We start from the raw sequence: 17,609 nt of genomic DNA on the forward strand, positions 1-17,609 counted from the left end.
TATCTCTAGATGACTTTTGATATCTAATACAATGCCTACACAGCTCTTCAGATTCATAGATTCAACATAGTATTCAGTGTGTGACAAATTCAAGTTTTGCTTTTTGGAATTTTGTGGAATTTTTCCCCCCTGAGTGTTTTCTATTTGCGGTCAGTTGAACTTATGGATGTGGAACCCACAAATATGGAGGACCAATTGTATAAACCATGTAATTTTTCCTAACTAGTTTATCTGCATTTTCCAAGCTGCAAAACTATCATGGTGATATGTAGGAAACATTTTACATATTAGCTTATCATTTACGAGATTCTTTGAGATAGAGAAAAGCACCTGCCATCTCCTTTATTCGTTTTATGCAGTTTATAGAGCTCAGTGATGCTAAAACCGTATTTCTAGTGTCATTGAAAATGATACTAAGAACAGGATGAGAGGGTTGTATTGTAACAACAGCTAACATCACACGTGGCTTCTTTTTCATTTAAAATACAAATCAAACATCTGCCAACACACTTTCATGGTTTCTAGTTGGAAGGAAACCCTTAGGAACAATTATTTTAAGTTGAATTGATGACTTAAAGATGAAGTTTAATACACCCAATTGTTATGTTTGTCAGCATCCTGGCTCAGTGCTTCCTGTGTGCACTGCATGGAATGAGAATGGTTTCGGGTGTGGTTAGAGAGACTATTGAAAAGACTTCTTCATCAGTAAAGCATCTTGACCCAATTCACTTTTTATTTCTTCAACTTTGCCACACCTGTGGGGCAGCTTTTGTTCATACTGATGCTTATCTCCAGCCACTAATGAGGAATAGATGAGTTCAGGTTTCTACTGCTATCATGAATGCTGGGATTACAGGCTTCATGGTTCTAAGTGTGCCTCTTGGTTCCTTTTTTATGTTAGAGCTCGTGCGTGCGTGTGTGTGTGTGTGTTTGCGAGCACATGTGTACTCGTCCATATATCTTAGGCTGATATTTAGTTAGCAGAAGAGACTTAAATGACAAGTTCTAGAATAATTTCCAAATTTCCAAACTTTTACCCAGTAAATAACTAACTTGTGTTTTCCTTATGTGTAGTTACTAAGAGAACCTTCTCTACCTACCTCTCTTTGGAGAAAAAAATTTAAACAACAATGAGGAGGCAGTAAAGATAAATGTATCTCCAGCTAAGGTGCCAGACCTCTGATAGCATACCTTCTTGGCAGGGCTTACTTTGTGGAATTGAAGAAGTTATGTATAAACAAATGCCAGCGCACCACTGTTGGCAAAGGTTTCTTTACTGTTATTAATTCTAGATCTGGTTCTTCTGTCTTACACCCTCCCCTTATTTTGGTAAATGTAACAAGCCAAAAATTAGGAAACTATTATAAGCTCATTTGAATGAATATTTGTTACTAAGCCAAAGATTAAGACAGCTAAAAATGAAGGTATTCAGATAGAAGCCCACAGCTGGAGTGTCGAGAATGCATTACAAAGCCTGAGGGGCCACCTTTGCTCATTCCGTCTTATGAAGGTCTGATGCAGCAGTTCCTGTTAGGGATGCTTACCTTAGGAGGTGCTTCCTGAAGTTTATACTGGAGAGATTAAAATATGATTGTGGGCCAGGCACGGTGGTTCATACCTGTACTCCCAGCACTTTGGGAGGCCGAGGTGGGCGGATCACCTGAGGCCAGGAGTTCAAGACCAGCCCAGGCAACATGGTGAAACCCCATTTCTACTAAAAATACAAAAATTAGCTGGGCACGGTGGCACATGCCTGTAATCCCAGCTACTCGGGAGTCTGAGGCAGGAGAGTCACTTGAACCCAGGAGGCAGAGGTTGCAGTGAGCCAAGATCACACCACTGCACTCCAACCTAGGAGACAGAGCAAGACTCTATCTCAAAAAATAAAAATAAAATGTAACTGTGATAGAGATAGCTTATAATTTTGTATTCAATACCAGAATTTTTTTCATGGAGGGGAGACAAGGTCTTTCTCTGTCACCCAGGCTGGAGTGCAGTGGTGCCATCACAGCTCACTGCAGCCTCCACCTCCTGGGCTCAAGTGATCCTCCTACCTCAGCCTCCCGAGTAGCTGGGACTACAAGCACACGCCACAATACCCAGCTAATTTTTGTATTTTTTGTAGAGAGGGGGTTTTGCCATGTTGCCCAGGTTAGTGTAGAAGTCCTGGGCTCCAGCAATCCACCCACCTTGGCCTCCCAAAATGCTGGGATTACAGGTGTGAGCCACCATGCCCAGCCAATTTCGAGATTCTTTTCTATAGTATACTGTACTGCATAATGTATGTTTGAAGATTATTTCCTTGCATTGGTCACATATTTGGTTTCAGTAGGTTTTCTGCAGAGCCCATATGTTCAGGCTTGGTGGGGGGAAGAAAGCCTGTTCTAAACTCTAATTTATCCTGAGGTCTGAGCTATCAAACAATTTTTTCTTCATCCCTGTTAGATTGCACTTCAAGCTCTAACAGTGCCTCTGAGCCATGAGAAACATTTACACATAAGAAGTGTTTTGAAGCCATTAAAATAAGTTCAGAGCTTAAGAGTTGCTTTCACATCTCTTGAGTCAGATGAAATGCGGGCTTACAGAGAGTAATAATTAGGTGATGGGCAGATGCCAAGCTTTGTTTTTTGATATGACTATCTCTGTCTTTCATTTGGCACCGTTCAAGTCTGTGGGCTGGGCATTCTGAAAGAGAGGGAGCCCTGAGACCACGCAGGGGCACATCAGATCTGTTCCTTTGGTGGACGTCAAGGCAGAATTACTCAGAATATAATCTGAAATGCATTTGATCATACAGTAGATAGTTTAATAATTTATGTTCAGACTTATTAGCAAAGCCTTGTGTTTACTCTGCTATCACCAAAATAAGATAAAAACCCACCCGTGACATTAAGATTAGAGAGTTTACGTGTGTGTATGTGTGTGTTCAAGTTTGAAATTTTTGTTCATAATTGTAATGACCTGATAGCAATTACACATTTGGGGTGAAAGGGGTAAGGGAAAAATTTCACATGAATAATGTCTGATGTAGAATTTCTCATTCCCAGAATTGAAACAGAAAGGCTGACAGTATTGTGCTCTAATTGCGTGACCATGTGACAGAGGTCTTATAATGGAAATGTTCTTCCAAAAGAAATGGAAAGGAGCAATTAATTCCAACTTCAATTTGTTGATCCTGTTACATTCCAGTGTACCTATAATGCTGAGGACTATGCATGTAACATTGTTTTAACTGACTTCAAGATAAAATACTGGCATTTTTGGTTTGGAGATAATTGGGTACAACTACTTATATGATATTAAAGAGCTCCCAATTTGGGGAATGTCTAGAAGAATAAAGGAGAAAGATAGCTTGGCACTCTTAATCCCCTGGATGTCCTGGTATCTGGTAATAACATGAAGCCCAGGGACAGGGTTGTCTTGTCAATTCAAGGAAGGGAGCTGGCATGTGGAATATGATTGCAGGGCCCTGGTAACACCTGCAGGTGTCAGGGATAGAAGAACTCATTTGGAAGCTGCACCGCAAGATGGGAAGACAGGTGGCAACTCTCTTACAGGGATATCTTTTATTTGAGCAGAACCAGACCAACTGTTCCTCATTAAAACACATTTTGCAACATGTTCTCATGTGAGCGCATCAAGTGTGTGTGCATGTGTGTGTTCAGAGCATACTCAGCGATGTGCCATCTACAGGTCACAATTACAAAGTCGCAACGTGGCTCAGAACTGCAAGACAGGTAGCATGAAATGTCTCTGCATAACTTGAGGCTGACTTTTCTGGAATGGCCTCTATAGGGAAACTCAAAATAACACCATTACCTCTGTGAGGTGCAGTGGCAAGTAAAATGGATAAAATCTATTTGGTGGGACTGTTGATCTTGATAGTCATTTTAATAACTATGCAGTGCCTTGCTTTTTCTTATTTATTTATATGGAATTATCAATGTATCTCAGAAGTGTTGCTGTGGGGCTGTACTTAGCATGAGTAAAGCCAGGCCACTCATCTGCTTCACCATTTATACTATCAGAAATTTGGGCAAGTGGCTTAAAGAGAGGGTTAACTCCTATTAGCTACTTCATTGAGTAGTTTGAAGGATTAGAGAGCACTTAGAGTCCTGCTAGGCACACGGTGAATGTTCTCTAAATATTCCTTCTACTTAGTATTTTCACATAGAGCCTATCCTCTGCCTTTCTCACTGAATTGTTGTGCTTCTGGTTCTCCAGCCATGTACCATATTACAACTTATCAATATTTTGTATGAGAAGGAAGAGGACTTGGAAGAAAGGCTTCTAAACAACATGACTTCCTTCCATTGGAAGCCTAAGCCCATCCAGCCCCCAAGAAAAGAATACTTGTAACTAGGTGAAGAAAAGACTATAGGAGGCAAAGGAATAAGTAGAAATGCAAATACCAATTCAGAAAACATTAACTGATCATCTCTTGGGTGCCCTTTCCCTCAGAGTCTTGTCTCTTGGGGCCGAAAGACCTGTGAGTAGGACACATCTGAAGGCCCTGGAGGCCTGTTTCCTCCCCATTTTCTTAGGAAGCAGCTAGCTCAGCAAGTCTGTTAGCTCAGCAGAAGGAAAAGGCCTTAGCAGAGGCTCAGCCTTGGAGGTTTGCTGTCCTCTTCCCCCAGGAAACTTCACGGTCAGCCAGCCACACAGTCTCCTAGAGGCGCCCTGTCCCTCTTTCCTTGTAAACGTGTAGAGCATCACACTTCTGTCAGAGTGTGTTCTCTTGGGCAGCTAGTTTAGTTCTGCCTGAACTGAGTACGCTTTCTGGTGGCATGCAAGCTTGGGAGCTCACATATGTCAGGAGTGGTAGGCACAGTCATGTCCCCCACCCAAAGATGTCCATATCCTAATCACCTGAACCTCCGATGTTACCTTACATGGCAAAAGGAACTTTGCAGATGTGATTAAGCTAAGGATCTTGAAATGAGAGGATTATTCTGGGTTATCTAAGTGGGTTCAATGTAAATCACAAGGGTCCTTCTAAAAATAACCCTATGATCACCTGAGGTCAAGAGTTTGAGACCAGCCTGACCAGTATGGTGAAACCCCATCTCTACTAAACATGCCAAAATTAGCCAGGCATGGTGACATGTGCTACTCGGGAGGCCGAAACAGGAGAATTGCCTGAACCCAGGAGGTGGAGGTTGGAGTGAGTCAAGATCGCGCCATTGTACTCCAGCCTGGGTGACAGAGTGAGACTCTGTCTCAAAATAATAATTAATAATAATAATAATAGTAACCCTATGCTACTGGCTTTGAAAATGGAAAAAAAGGGCCACAGGCCAAGAGATGTAGGCAAATTGTAGAACCTGGAAAGGACAAGGAATCAGATTCTTCCCTGGAGCCTCCAGAAGAATGCCACCCAGCCAACACCTTGACATAGAACTTCTGACCTCCAGAATTGAAAGAGAATAAATGCATATTGCTTCATACCCTAGGTTTGTGGTGTTTTGTTAAAGTAGCAATAGAGAACTCATGCCGTTTCTCTGTTGGTAAGGTTTTTCCCTAGTCACCCTATTTCATATTTATACTATGTAGTATTGGTGATGTATGACTCTTTGTCCCATTTACTTGCCAGTCTAATAAGAAATATAAGAATAGGTAAATGGCAGTTCATATGGAAGGGATATTTGCTCCTATATAAAATGTGTGAATATATGGTAGTAAGTAACAGGTAGCAATGGCAGTATGCATTCAGCTAACACTGGCCCCTCCTAGGTACCAGGTCCTGGGCATCCATTGGAGAGAAAGGCCACCCCTGCTCAGAAGGAGCACGCTTAGGGTGATGCAGGAGCCAGGATTCAGCAGGGTGTTCACCACCGTTGACACGCGCCATGAGAAGGGCCGGCTGACAAGACTAGCAGGCCCACACGGGGTGGGCAGTGGTTGAGAGAGGTTTTCCTAAAGCAAGTCCTGTCTTAGTTGAGGCCTGAGCCAGCAGTAACTAGAACAGGCAGGGGCGGGTGATGGTTTCAGTTCGGAGCTTTTCCAGAAGGCGCACTCCACTGGCTTTACCATCTCAGAGCCCAGGGAGTAAGAGGTGCTGACTTCACAATGGACGTAGCTTCTTCTTCATGGGTTAGTGCTTGTGAGGATATGCAAGACAGGACATTGTCATCTCAGTGTTGGTAGTAAGTGCTGTGGGAGGCTCTGGCCTTCTCTGTTTTTCAAGCCACACTCCTGTGATGTCACCGTAATAGCAGCCCTTATTGTGAACCTTCTGTATTCCAGGCACTGTGCCTGGCTGTGGGCACATTACTTCTGTTCCTTCTGATAACATCCTAAGGTAGATGGCTTTCCTCCTTCACAGAAAGGATAGCCAGGCTTAGAGAGTTTAAACCACCTGCCTAAGATCACATGGCTGTCTGAACCTGGGTTCAGTTTGGTCTGCCAGAATTCAAAACCCGTGCTCATTCATTAGTGTGTGCCTCTTAATGGTATACATAAGGAACAAAAATAGTACAGGTCAATTCTATTTCAGAAGCAAATAAAATAATGACTTTGTAATTTACAAAAAGAATTTCTGAGGACGTTTGCATTTTTCATTAGAACCACAAAATACCGTGGAATAAGTTAATCTGAATTGACATTTAAATGTTCAGGACACTTAATCTATATGTATCTAATTTAATCCTCATAAAAATCCTATGATGCACAAATACTAGCAGTATCTCCATTTTACAGGTGAGGAAATGGAGGCAAAAAGAGGATAAAATTTGCCTGAGAATCCTCAGATGGAGCTGGGATTAGAGCCCAGAGCTCGAGGACTTACTGCTCCTAGAACTGGTTCCATCTGTGCCTTGTGGCGTGAAACATGCTCAAGTTAAAAGCATCTCTTTCCTTTCCCCAACAATACGTGCACAACTGCTAGAGATGAAGGAAATAGAGATAGACTGTTGTTATCATCCCAACTGTCTGTATTTTTCTTTAACTGATTGAAATCTGATCCCTAAAGTTTCTGAACATGAAAGTTTTTTTTTTTAATTGAAGTTTTGGTATACATACTTCATTCTGCTTTAACAGATCGATTACTTTGATAGGATTTGATAAGCTACACTTTTGAAAATTAGTAGATTATTTTTAAGAGTTAGCAAGTAAGTAGGTTTAGAAATTAATCAAGGGAGCAGTGAGGTTTACAAGGGAAGACAAACCCATGTTAATCAAAGTTAACACAGAATGCACGATGGGAATTTTAGTGCGTCCCTTAGTCTATTATAACAGGATAAATAAATCCTTTTAACAGGATAAATAACTCCATTTAACACATAAATAACGCCTTTTGCGTAAGCAAAGGTCATATCCTGCCTTGTTTCAAATTTCTGTTTTTAAGAAAGCATTTCTGAGTAGATTTTGAGTTCTTAAAAATTGTCTGAGTTGACGTTCCAGTTTGTTTTTTGTTGTTGTTGTTTTTGTTTTGTTTTGTTTTTGAGACAGAGTCTCGCTCTGTCGACCAGGCTGGAGTGCAGTGGTGCGATCTCGGCTCACCGCAAGCTCCGCCTCCCGGGTTCACGCCATTCTCCTGCCTCAGACTCCCGAGTAGCTGGGACCACAGGCGCCAGCCACCACGCCTGGCTCATTCTTTGTATTTCTAATAGAGACAGGGTTTCACCATGTTAGCCAGGATGATCTCAATCTCCTGACCTCGTGATCCACCTCGGCCTCCCAGAGTGCTGGGATTACAGGTGTGAGCCACTGCGCCCGGCCCCAGTTTAATAAGCAATAACATTTTTCAAATTTGGTGTATTATACTTTGAGCGATGCAGATATGTATTGAATTTCAGGAATTGACAATCTTGATAAGGTTTTAAAGGTTTAGGGAAGGTCTGAGCCTCTGTTTACCTTCTAGAACTATGCTTGTTGTGTGTGTGTCAACTTTTTTCTATCGGCTCTTTATAATCACTTCGCCTATAAGCACTTTTTATTACATTATTTTCTATTCATGATCCCTGCTTTCAACTGCTATGGTTGTACGTGTTTGAGCATCTTGGACTTTATGAGAAAGATCTCATATTTCCCATATTTCTAAACTACTTTTCCTTAAGTATCTCAGTGGTAGTGACAATCGAAATGTACAAAGCTAGCTGGCTACTGATTATTACTCTGTCATCTGAGAAACTTTTTAAATATTATGTTTAAAAATAGTATCATCAAAATCCTTTTATCAAGATCTTGATTTGGTAAAAGTGCAATAGAGACAGGATGCGTTTACCCTCTCCTGCTCCGCGGTCACACTCCCGCCTTGATCCTCAAGAGAGTGGCAAATCTTGTGGCTGCATATACATGCTTCTGCTTCTCTGCAGGATGCAGGGTGCAGACTTGTCCAGCAGGCACAGGAGGAAAGCTCAGCACCAAAATACCTTTTATGAATCAGTTATGTTCAAATGTGTTAAACGTCTGGGGGTGGAGAGAAAAAAGGATGCCCGAGGAAGAATGACTAAACTTAACATGACCGCAAATAATCCACTCCGGTAGTTTAATAGGTAACTTTATTTTGAACAAAATTTTATGACAGATGAGTTGAAAGGAGAAGAAATTTTCTGAAATTGTCATCAGAAGTCGAAGAGTTTTGCTTTTATTTTAACCCAGGCCAAGAAGGCGCAGTACCTGCACTGCTTCATGAAACAAAAAACAAAATGTATTATCAACCCAACTAAATGCTTAAGACTTTAAGACTCAACTAGTCCTTCCCCAGGTCAGTGTGACACCTGGCCTGGCACCACTAATCATGGCACAGGTTCAGAACCAAGGTCAAGCATTCTGAACTGGTGATAGGGAAAAGGGTGGATGTTCCCTGACGCTCGTGTAGCCAGTTTCAGGGTCTCTCAATTTGAGGGACCCCTTCCAAGACCCGGTACCTAATTTTGTATTCATTATTTTTTTCTTAAAGAGAAGGCTTCAGGACCCACAAAATCTGGGTCCACGCCTGGGCGAGGGTATCTGTGAACCTCCTGAAGACGGAGTGTGAGCGAGGCTGTGTGGATATGTAAATATGCTTCCATATTTTTCTGGAAGGGTCTGTAGTCTTCTCAAAGCCATCTATGACTTACAAAGGTTAAAGAACTCAGGCCTCGGAGAAATTAATCAACCTCTTAATTCTGGTCTTATAAAACCACACTTATTAAGTGATGGTTTAATTGCTAGAGACAACAATTTGTGACTCAAGTAGAATAGCTTCCTGAATATATCACAGGACACATCATTGATCACCAGAGACATAGATGAGAATGTTCTTGATGGTTGCTCATCTCACTGGAATACACACTGTCATATTATTCATTCAATCAGTCACTCATTCATTCATTCCCAAACACTTACTGAGTACCTGCTCTGTGACTGCAGCCTGCTAGGTTCCAAGATTTCAGAGATGAATTAGGCAGACTTGCTGCTTTTGAGGAACTCACATAGTTCCTATCAATTCAGCTGAAGGATTCTGCATTCTTTCTCCAGGTTCCCACATGTATGTGAGTGCTGTCCTTGAGATCTTGAGGTTATTTTAAATTGAAATGGAAGCTCTTCAGCATAGACCTCACTCCAAAATATTACGCAAAAAGCCAGCCTCATAAGAGAGCTGTCCCCTAGGGACGGGGACATGTCTGGGTGCACCACTGAGCTCTGGCTCTTGCCTCCCCCTGCCATGGGAAGGATGGTCCCATTCTGTCCAGCTGTGTGCCTCCTTATGAAGGATTCAGAGTGCAGGGAGACCAGCAGGATATCGGCCCAGATACCTGAGGAGTGCAGCAGTAAATAATGCTTCGACTGTCATTATGGTTGAGAGACTTTCCTTGTGGCTAACAGCTTTGTTAATTCTGCTGTTAGCCTTCTACACACAGAGCAAGAATTCTTCCCACACAATCACATAGAAATAGGAGCCTGTGGAAACTGGGCTGTAGAAGTTGTTTTCATTTCCCCATTCCTATTCTTTGTGTCTTGCATTTCCCAATCCTTTGAATTCAAATCCTATTGATTCTACATCAAAAGTCTGTTGTTACCTTTGCCGTCATCCCGTCATCCCGATAGAGGTCCTCATTATCTCCCATTTCATCTGTTGCTACAACTTACCACTGGATTTTCTACCCCATTCTCCTGCCTCTCTTCAGTCCACCCCATACATTCCTGTTCGTGTTACCTTCTGCAAAGCACCATTCCAGTGCCTCTCCTGTGCATGCTGAGATGCAGCTTCCCAAACAGAAGCCAAAGAGGTACCAGGAGGTTGTTAGAGAGCTTGGAAGGGAAGACTGAGCAAAGTACCATGGTTGTTGCAAGATAGTTTGTGCTTCTGTGGATTTCCTGTCCTGTCCTGCACCGCCTCTGGGCTGCCCCTCCGCCCTATCATTTTTCCTTCCATACAGCGTTTCTCATCTGCTCCTTCCACACCCCTCCTTCCATCTCTCAAAATGTTATTCAGGTTTCAACAGGGGAGTCCCATGTTATTGGGGGAGGCACCGATTCTGAAGCAGGTACATGAGGTGAAAATCTCATAAATTGCACTTCGAAACTAGAGCCACCCTGAGAATAGCCAGGTGCTCCTCTCTCCACTTCCCTGGACACCAGCTAAGAAGCCTGTGAACAGAAACCACTGAGAAAAGCAGCACAGTCAGGTCCCCAGCTTCTCAGCTCTGCCCAAGCAGGGTTTCCCAACCTGTTCTGTGTCTGGCATGAAGAGAAAGTGATAGTATTTGTATGGCATACAAGGTACTTTGACGGGACTGAGTGTGGGGTCATGTGGGGTGGGTCACTCTTGGCGCAGCCCTCCTGTGGCAGCAGACCAGCTGGGAATCTTTGTCCTAGGGATGTGTTTGCTGAATCAAGTGGCTCCCATGGTTGGTTGGTTGGTTGTTTTTGAGACAGGGTCTCACTCTGTTGCCCAGGCTGGAGTGCAGCAGCACAATCTTGGTTCACTGTAGCCTTCGTCTTCCAGGTTCCAGCAATTTTCCTGCCTCAGCCTCCAGAGTAGCTGGGACTACAGGCACCTGCCACCACATCCGGCTAATTTTTATATTTTTAGTGGAGACGGGGTTTCACCATGTTAGCCAGGCTGGTCTCAAACCTCTGACCTCAAGTGATCAGCCCGCCTCAGCCTCCCAAAGTGCTGGGATTACAGGCGTGAGCCACCACACCTGGCCCATGGTGTTTCTTTGTCATTCTTCCATTGCTGAGAAGATATGGTTGCATCTCTCTAAGAGTTAAATATGTCTGTGGTATGACTCCACTTTACACAGATTCTACCGTTCATGAATTCTGCCTTGATTTTCTATAAACACAGCCCGTCTTTCTCATACAGTTTTATGTGTAGTCTGGAGTCATGAACTTGGCCTGGCCCTTCAAGGAAAGGAACTGACTCATTCATACCTACCTTGGGGCCACCTGGCCCGTGGTGGGTGTTCAAATGTGTCTCTGTTGAAGGAGGACATAAAAGGCGGCACCTTCTGGAACCCATTACTTGATTGATATCACAACAGGGCTTTCTCTGCATCTAAAAATAATTTTTTCCTCTGTTTCTCTCTTTATAGGACTTCAGAAATGGGCTTGGGAACCAGCTGAGTTCAGGATCCCACACCTCTGCTGCATCTCAGTGTGACTCAGCAAGTTCCAGAATGGTGCTGCCCATGCCAAGGCTACATCAAGACTGTGCGCTGAGGATGTCCGTGGGCTTGGCTCTGCTGGCTCTTCTTTTTGCTTTTTTTGTCAAGGTCTATAATTAATTAGAATACAACTAATTGAAGCATCTGTAAAGAAGAATACATTTCTAATTAAAATCTTCAATGAACAGGAAAGCGACACCTCCGTTCTCCAAGGGCAATAATTTGTACTGGTCATGCTGCCTCCTCTTCAGCCACTCTTCTTAATGAGGCTCCCCCTCATTAAGAGCACATTGAGTTGGGCCCATTGGTTATTTGACCTAAAACCTAATCACGGCTACCGTAGCACATCCTTCAAATTAAACTGCTTTTGGTTTACTTTTAGCAAGAAATGCAAGCGGTTGCATTTTTTTTTTGTTTGTTTCAATCTCCAATCTTTAAGTCAGAACCTAATTGTACAGTGGCTCTGGCCATCTTTTTCTCATGTGGAAGAATTTTCTATCTTTAATAAACTTTTTCTTTTTTTTTTTTTCCAGATGGGGTTTCGCTCTTGTCGCCCAGGCTGGAGTGGTGCAGTGGTGCGATCTCAGGTCACTGCAACCTCTGCCTCCTGGGTTCAAACGATTCCTCTGCCTCAGCCTCCCAAGTAGCTGGGATTACAGGCATGCGCCACCAAGCCCAGCTAATTTTTTTGTGTTTTTAGTAGAGACGGAGTTTCACCATGTTGGCCAGGCTAGACTCGAACTCCTGACCTCAAGTGATCCGCCCGCCTTGGCGTCCCAAAGTGCTGGGATTACAGGCGTGAGCCACTGCGCCCAGCCTCTTTAATAAACACTTTTAAGTGCATCTTCCCCTTCAGGCTTTGTTTGGAGTCCCAGTGCTACAAACATTGTATTTTTCACAGCAGATGTGTTCCTGAAAAGTGTGTAGAAACCGGTTCTGGGAAGCTGAATGCTTTTGGAATGCACGGGGAGCGTCTGCCAGCTAAAGGACTCCTGGCAACATTCTGTGAAATATGAAACTGAAAAACTGGATTTGTCGAAAACAAATTGTGCCCATTTTCTCACATTTTTGATCCATTAGGTTTTTTTCGTTGTTTGTTTTTTTTTGTTTGGTTGGTTTTTTTGTTTTTTGTTTTTTTTTTTTTTTTTTTTGAGGCAAGGTCTCACTCTGTCACCCTGGCTGGAGTGCAATGGCACTATCTTGGCTCACTGCAGCCTCGACCTCCTGGACTCAAGCAGTCCTCCTACCTCAGCCTCCCTAATAGCCAGGACTACAGGCACATACCACCATGCCCAACTAATTTTTTAATTTTTTGTAGAGATGAGTGTCACTAGGTTGCCCAGGCTTGTCTGGAACTCCTAGCCTCAAGCAGTCTTCTCGCCTCAGCCTCCCAAAGTGCTGGGATTACAGGCGTGAGCCACTCCACCCAGCCCAGATTAAATGTTTTTATTTCTACCTGCCATCATCATTGGTCTTTACTAAGTGAAATGACTTCTTTAACAATAAATGGAATTGGTATACTAAGCAAATCCTATGTTTTTCAGAATTTATTTGGATGGCATAGGTACAGGAAAACCAGGTACCTTGTAGTTACCATAGGATATTTTCCATCTCGAAACCCATACCCCTCTTCAGCTCTTACATTTAACTCAAAATGTTGCTTGTGTTTTGTGTGTCTTTTAAGGAACCCAAGTTAAAATTCAGTCATGTCCTAGTTGGTAAATTATAAAATATATATGCTTTTAGTGTTAGTACATTTCTCCCGGAACTGGTATGTGCTTCTAAGAGGTGCTTACATTTAGAATGCAAAAATCCGCCTGTGCTGCTTCTAGTCCTGCAGTGAAACATCCACTTGGGAGCACCCCTCACTTCTTAGCAGGAATGGGGAGAAGAGAACAAGAACCTGCCATTTGCCTCCCTTCTTGAGCTCTATGCAGTCATTTCTTTGTTAATAAACAGTGGGTTCCAGAGTGGTGCTCATTTAACAAAAACCTAGCAGAGATAAAAACGCCATCCAAAGCCTAGAGTTGCACTAGATCAGACATAGAGAAAGCTTTGCACCTGTAACTGATTGGAGACAAAAAGGATTTTTTCTGCCTCCCTTTTCTGACTCTTTCCCTACTCTTTTCCTCACTCCCTCATCTGTTTATTTCCTCCCTTCTAGCTCTATGCTGTCCTCTCCTTTTTTCATTTTTTTCTTCCTATAAGAGAACGATCCACCCAGTCGTCCAAATTCCCCCCCTGCTGCGCTCACCTACCATGGCATGGATCTTCAAGGATCGTTTCAGCTGTACAGGATTCTCCCTACTTCCTGCCATGACTGTTATTTACCCTAAATTTGGCTGCAGCTTCACTCTGCTGTTTGACCCAGAAAGGGACCAAGGCCACTGCCTGCAGCAGACGCTGGACCTTCATGATATCAGTCTCCATACTGGTGACCAATTGGTGAGAGGGGTAGCAGTGTTCTCAAAATCCAGGGTTTTTCTTCCCCCTATGACCTCCATCTACAGGGAGGAGGAGGGAGTTAGCAGAGAAGGATGCAGTGCGAGTCAAAAACAGTTCTCTTAAGCACTGGACTCTGAATGGGGCTGAGTCTGGGAACCACAGGAACAAGTGCGGTCATCAGTAGAGCTGTTACTTTTCCAGCCCGTCTCCTTCCTGCCCACAGTGCAACCGCACTTCTCCCGCCCCGTTGAAGTTAGGCATGACATGTGAAATGTGAGAGGAAGGGTCACGTCCTTCTTCAGGGCAGACATGTTCAGAGCTGGTGTACGGTTTACCGTGTGCTCTTCCCACTGCTGTGGCGATCCTGGACCCATATGTCAGAATGACACCTCCCCGACCCTGGGTCCCTGAGTTAGTACAGTGAGTAGGGCTCCTGGCCAGCATGTGCTAGACAGGCATCAGGAGCCAGAAATATATTTTGGTTGTGTTAAGCCACCGGCATCTGGGGGTCGTAGCCATAGCATACATAACCTGATTCATACAAAGTGTCAGTCGTGATAGGATGCTTGACCTGCAGATTGTAAATGTAATTGTTGTGTTTTCTTTGTATGCTTTGCATTAGTATCAAGGGGTTTGTGTGTGTGTGTGTGTGTATATATACTTCTCTGCTGAGAAGGAAACCTAGGAAGTGATCTTTTCAATGCTTTGGGCAATTTTTTTCTTAAACTCTTTATTAGAATAAAACATACATATGAAATGGACATAAATCATAGGGATACAGGGATTTTTAAAAACTGGGCAAGCATTGTAGCCAGCACCAAGAGGCTCCCCATATACCCTCCTAGCCATTAAGTCTGCCTCCCAAGGAGTAACCAGTATCCTTATTTCTAACATTACAGATTGATTTGCCTGATTCTAAACTTTCTATAAGTGGTATCATGTAGTATGCACTATTTCATGTCTACCTTCTTTTGTTCTACAGTGATTGTGAGATACATCCAGATTATTATGTGTAGCCGTAATTACTTCACGTTCATTGCTGAATAGTATTTCAGTGTATGAGTACACCACATTGTCTTTGTTCATTCTACATTTGAGTTCTTTCCAATTTTTAGTCTATTATGAATAATGCTGCTATAAACATGTTTTGTTAAGCATTTATGTGATGACGTGAGGAGTACATGTCTAGGGGTGGAATTGCTGGGTCATAGCATTTGCGTATGTTCAGCTTAGATACTGCTAAATGGTTTTCTGAAGTGGTTGTACCAATTTACATCCCCACCAGCAGTTGACATGAATTCTGTCATTCTCCCACTATTTTTTCTCTTTGGACCTTAGATATTCTTCAGCAGACCTTGTCTCTGCTGTCTCCCTTCCACAAGTCATTCCTATTTTAATAGTAATGATAATATCAACAACCATTAACTGTCTAGTCCTTAAATGAAATGCACTGGATGTTATACTTTGCACTTAACAGGTGTTAATCAGTCCTGAAGAAAAAATTTTGAGATACGTATTGTTATTCCCATCATACTGAGAAGAAAATCTAAAACTCAAAAGATTAAGTCACTTGTGCAAGAGGCACAGAGCTATTAAGTTTAGAGGCAGGACTGGTACACAGCCTGACTCCAAAGCATATACTCTTCTTCTGTAAACTCCTCCTGCTCCTCTGTCCCATCTTTGACTTAAACTTGACCTGTGCCAACAGATACGCATTTAGGATCAACCCTGTGGATGCCTGAGCTTGGGGGGCTTCAGCCTTTCAGTCTGTGTTGTCCTGCTCTAAGAATGTGCATGGTACTCGATATACTTTTTAAATAAAGATTTACTAATCAAGCTTTTTTCTTTGCCCTGCCCCCTCCCTTCCTTCCTTCTTTTTTTCCTTCCTTTCTGTTGTCCCTGCTTCATCTTATCATCCCTGCTTCCTTTCTTATCGTCCCAGCATGAGATAGTCAATTTGAGAATGTAAAGAATTCTTGGGTTAAAACTTTGCTTTGTTGCTGGGAAAATGTGTCTAAACGTCAGATTTCCATATGTCATTCAGTCAAAACATATACTACTTCTACTGACTTCACTCCAGGTTGAAAATTTCAGTGTATATGGTAAGATGTCATGGAGGGAGAATTAGAGTTACAAATCAAGCTTCAAGAGGGTTTGTCATCATAAAACAAACATAGGAAAAAAATGAACAGAGAGAGGGAGGGAAGAGAAGAAAGGAGGGGAGAGAAAAGGAAGAAAAAGAAAAGGAGAAAAGATATTCTTAAAGCTTGCAGCAACAACAAAAAAGGTAATCATATGAGATGATGGGTATGGTAATTCGCTTGACTGTAGCAACCATTTTGCTGTGTATATGTGTATCAGTACATGTTCACCTTAAATACTCACAATAAAAAGTGAATATGTCCATTTTCTAAAAGGTTTGCTGGTCCCCCAAGGCACCCCAGGATGCTGCAGCACATTCACAGGAGCACCCTGGGATTCTTTAAATTTTTGAAGGAAACACAGCAACATCTGTCAGATACCAGGCCAACTACCAGCTCAAAATAGTTCACAGTTTTCAACGTTAGATTTCACAAATTTTGATGACACCATGTCTTTATAAAACTGGATTTTCAGCAATTGCTGTGATAAAAAGCAAGTATCAAGTGAAAATCAATGTAGAACAAGAAATGAAAATTGTGATCATAGTCTAAGGTTTGAGAAGTGGTGCTGTACCCAACAGATGCACAGCTGCCATTAATAAGTAATATTAATATGAAATAAAATATTAATATTTTTATTTAAGTTACATGTATTATTTTTTCAAATGGTTCTCATAAGATAGTAGGATATAAATGCTTATTCAGTTGTCAGGATTACCTATTTAAACAGAAGGTTAGCTGCTTCTTTTGGCCTAGGGGTACAAAGAATCAAGAAAGTTTGAAAACCTCTGCTCTATGATACAACCTAATTTAAAGGATCCATGTCAAACTTATAATCTGGAGTCCTAATCACTTCCCAAAATATTTTCCCCTTACTTTAAAGTTAGATTATCCATAGCATGTGTTTGATAAATTTACACTGGGCTTGCCGTTGAGTTTGATTTTTATGATGTTGAAACTGTAAAGGAGTTAACAATCAGAATCACCTGGATTCAGATCTCAGTTGTTTTCAATACAAATTTGAGGCAGAAAATATAAGGAAAGACCATGAGATTTTTGACATCAGCAAAACTTTAAATTCCAGCCAGGCCACTTTTTCTTTTTGAGCCACATCTCTAAAATAGGAACAAGATTCCATTGTGGGTCATTGAAAGATAAGTGAACTCATGCATATAAAATATGTATTCTTGACACATGATATTTCCTCCTCTTTTTTGATTACTATAGCCACTTAAAGGTGAAAAATACCTTTATAAATAAAGTTAGGTGTTTTAAATTCTGATATCAACACATGACCACCCAAAAGATTTATATATGGAATAAAAAGATTCCTACCTTGAGAGAGATAGAGTCTGATTCTAACAAATGCAGCAAAGGAAGAAAAATTCAAAGGCAATGGACTGCAGCTGTATTTGAGGAGATCAAA

At 42.1% G+C, this 17,609-nt stretch overlaps 1 protein-coding gene across 3 annotated transcripts in view; it reads left to right on the plus strand.

The window, feature by feature from the left end:
* The window catches only part of CDKAL1 (CDK5 regulatory subunit associated protein 1 like 1), a 701,044-nt gene extending 687,918 nt beyond the window's left edge, over positions 1-13,126 (plus strand). For all 3 annotated transcript variants that reach the window (XM_054490535.2, XM_063665866.1, XM_054490539.2), the window contains one exon: positions 11,526-13,126. In XM_054490535.2, coding sequence (XP_054346510.1) covers positions 11,526-11,717 — 192 coding nt within the window. In that variant the 3' untranslated portion in view covers positions 11,718-13,126. The remainder of the gene's footprint in view (positions 1-11,525) is intronic.
* The last annotated feature ends 4,483 nt before the right edge of the window (positions 13,127-17,609 follow it).

Source organism: Pongo pygmaeus, chromosome 5 (genome assembly GCF_028885625.2).
Source record: "Pongo pygmaeus isolate AG05252 chromosome 5, NHGRI_mPonPyg2-v2.0_pri, whole genome shotgun sequence".
Classification (NCBI taxonomy): Eukaryota; Metazoa; Chordata; class Mammalia; order Primates; family Hominidae; genus Pongo; species Pongo pygmaeus.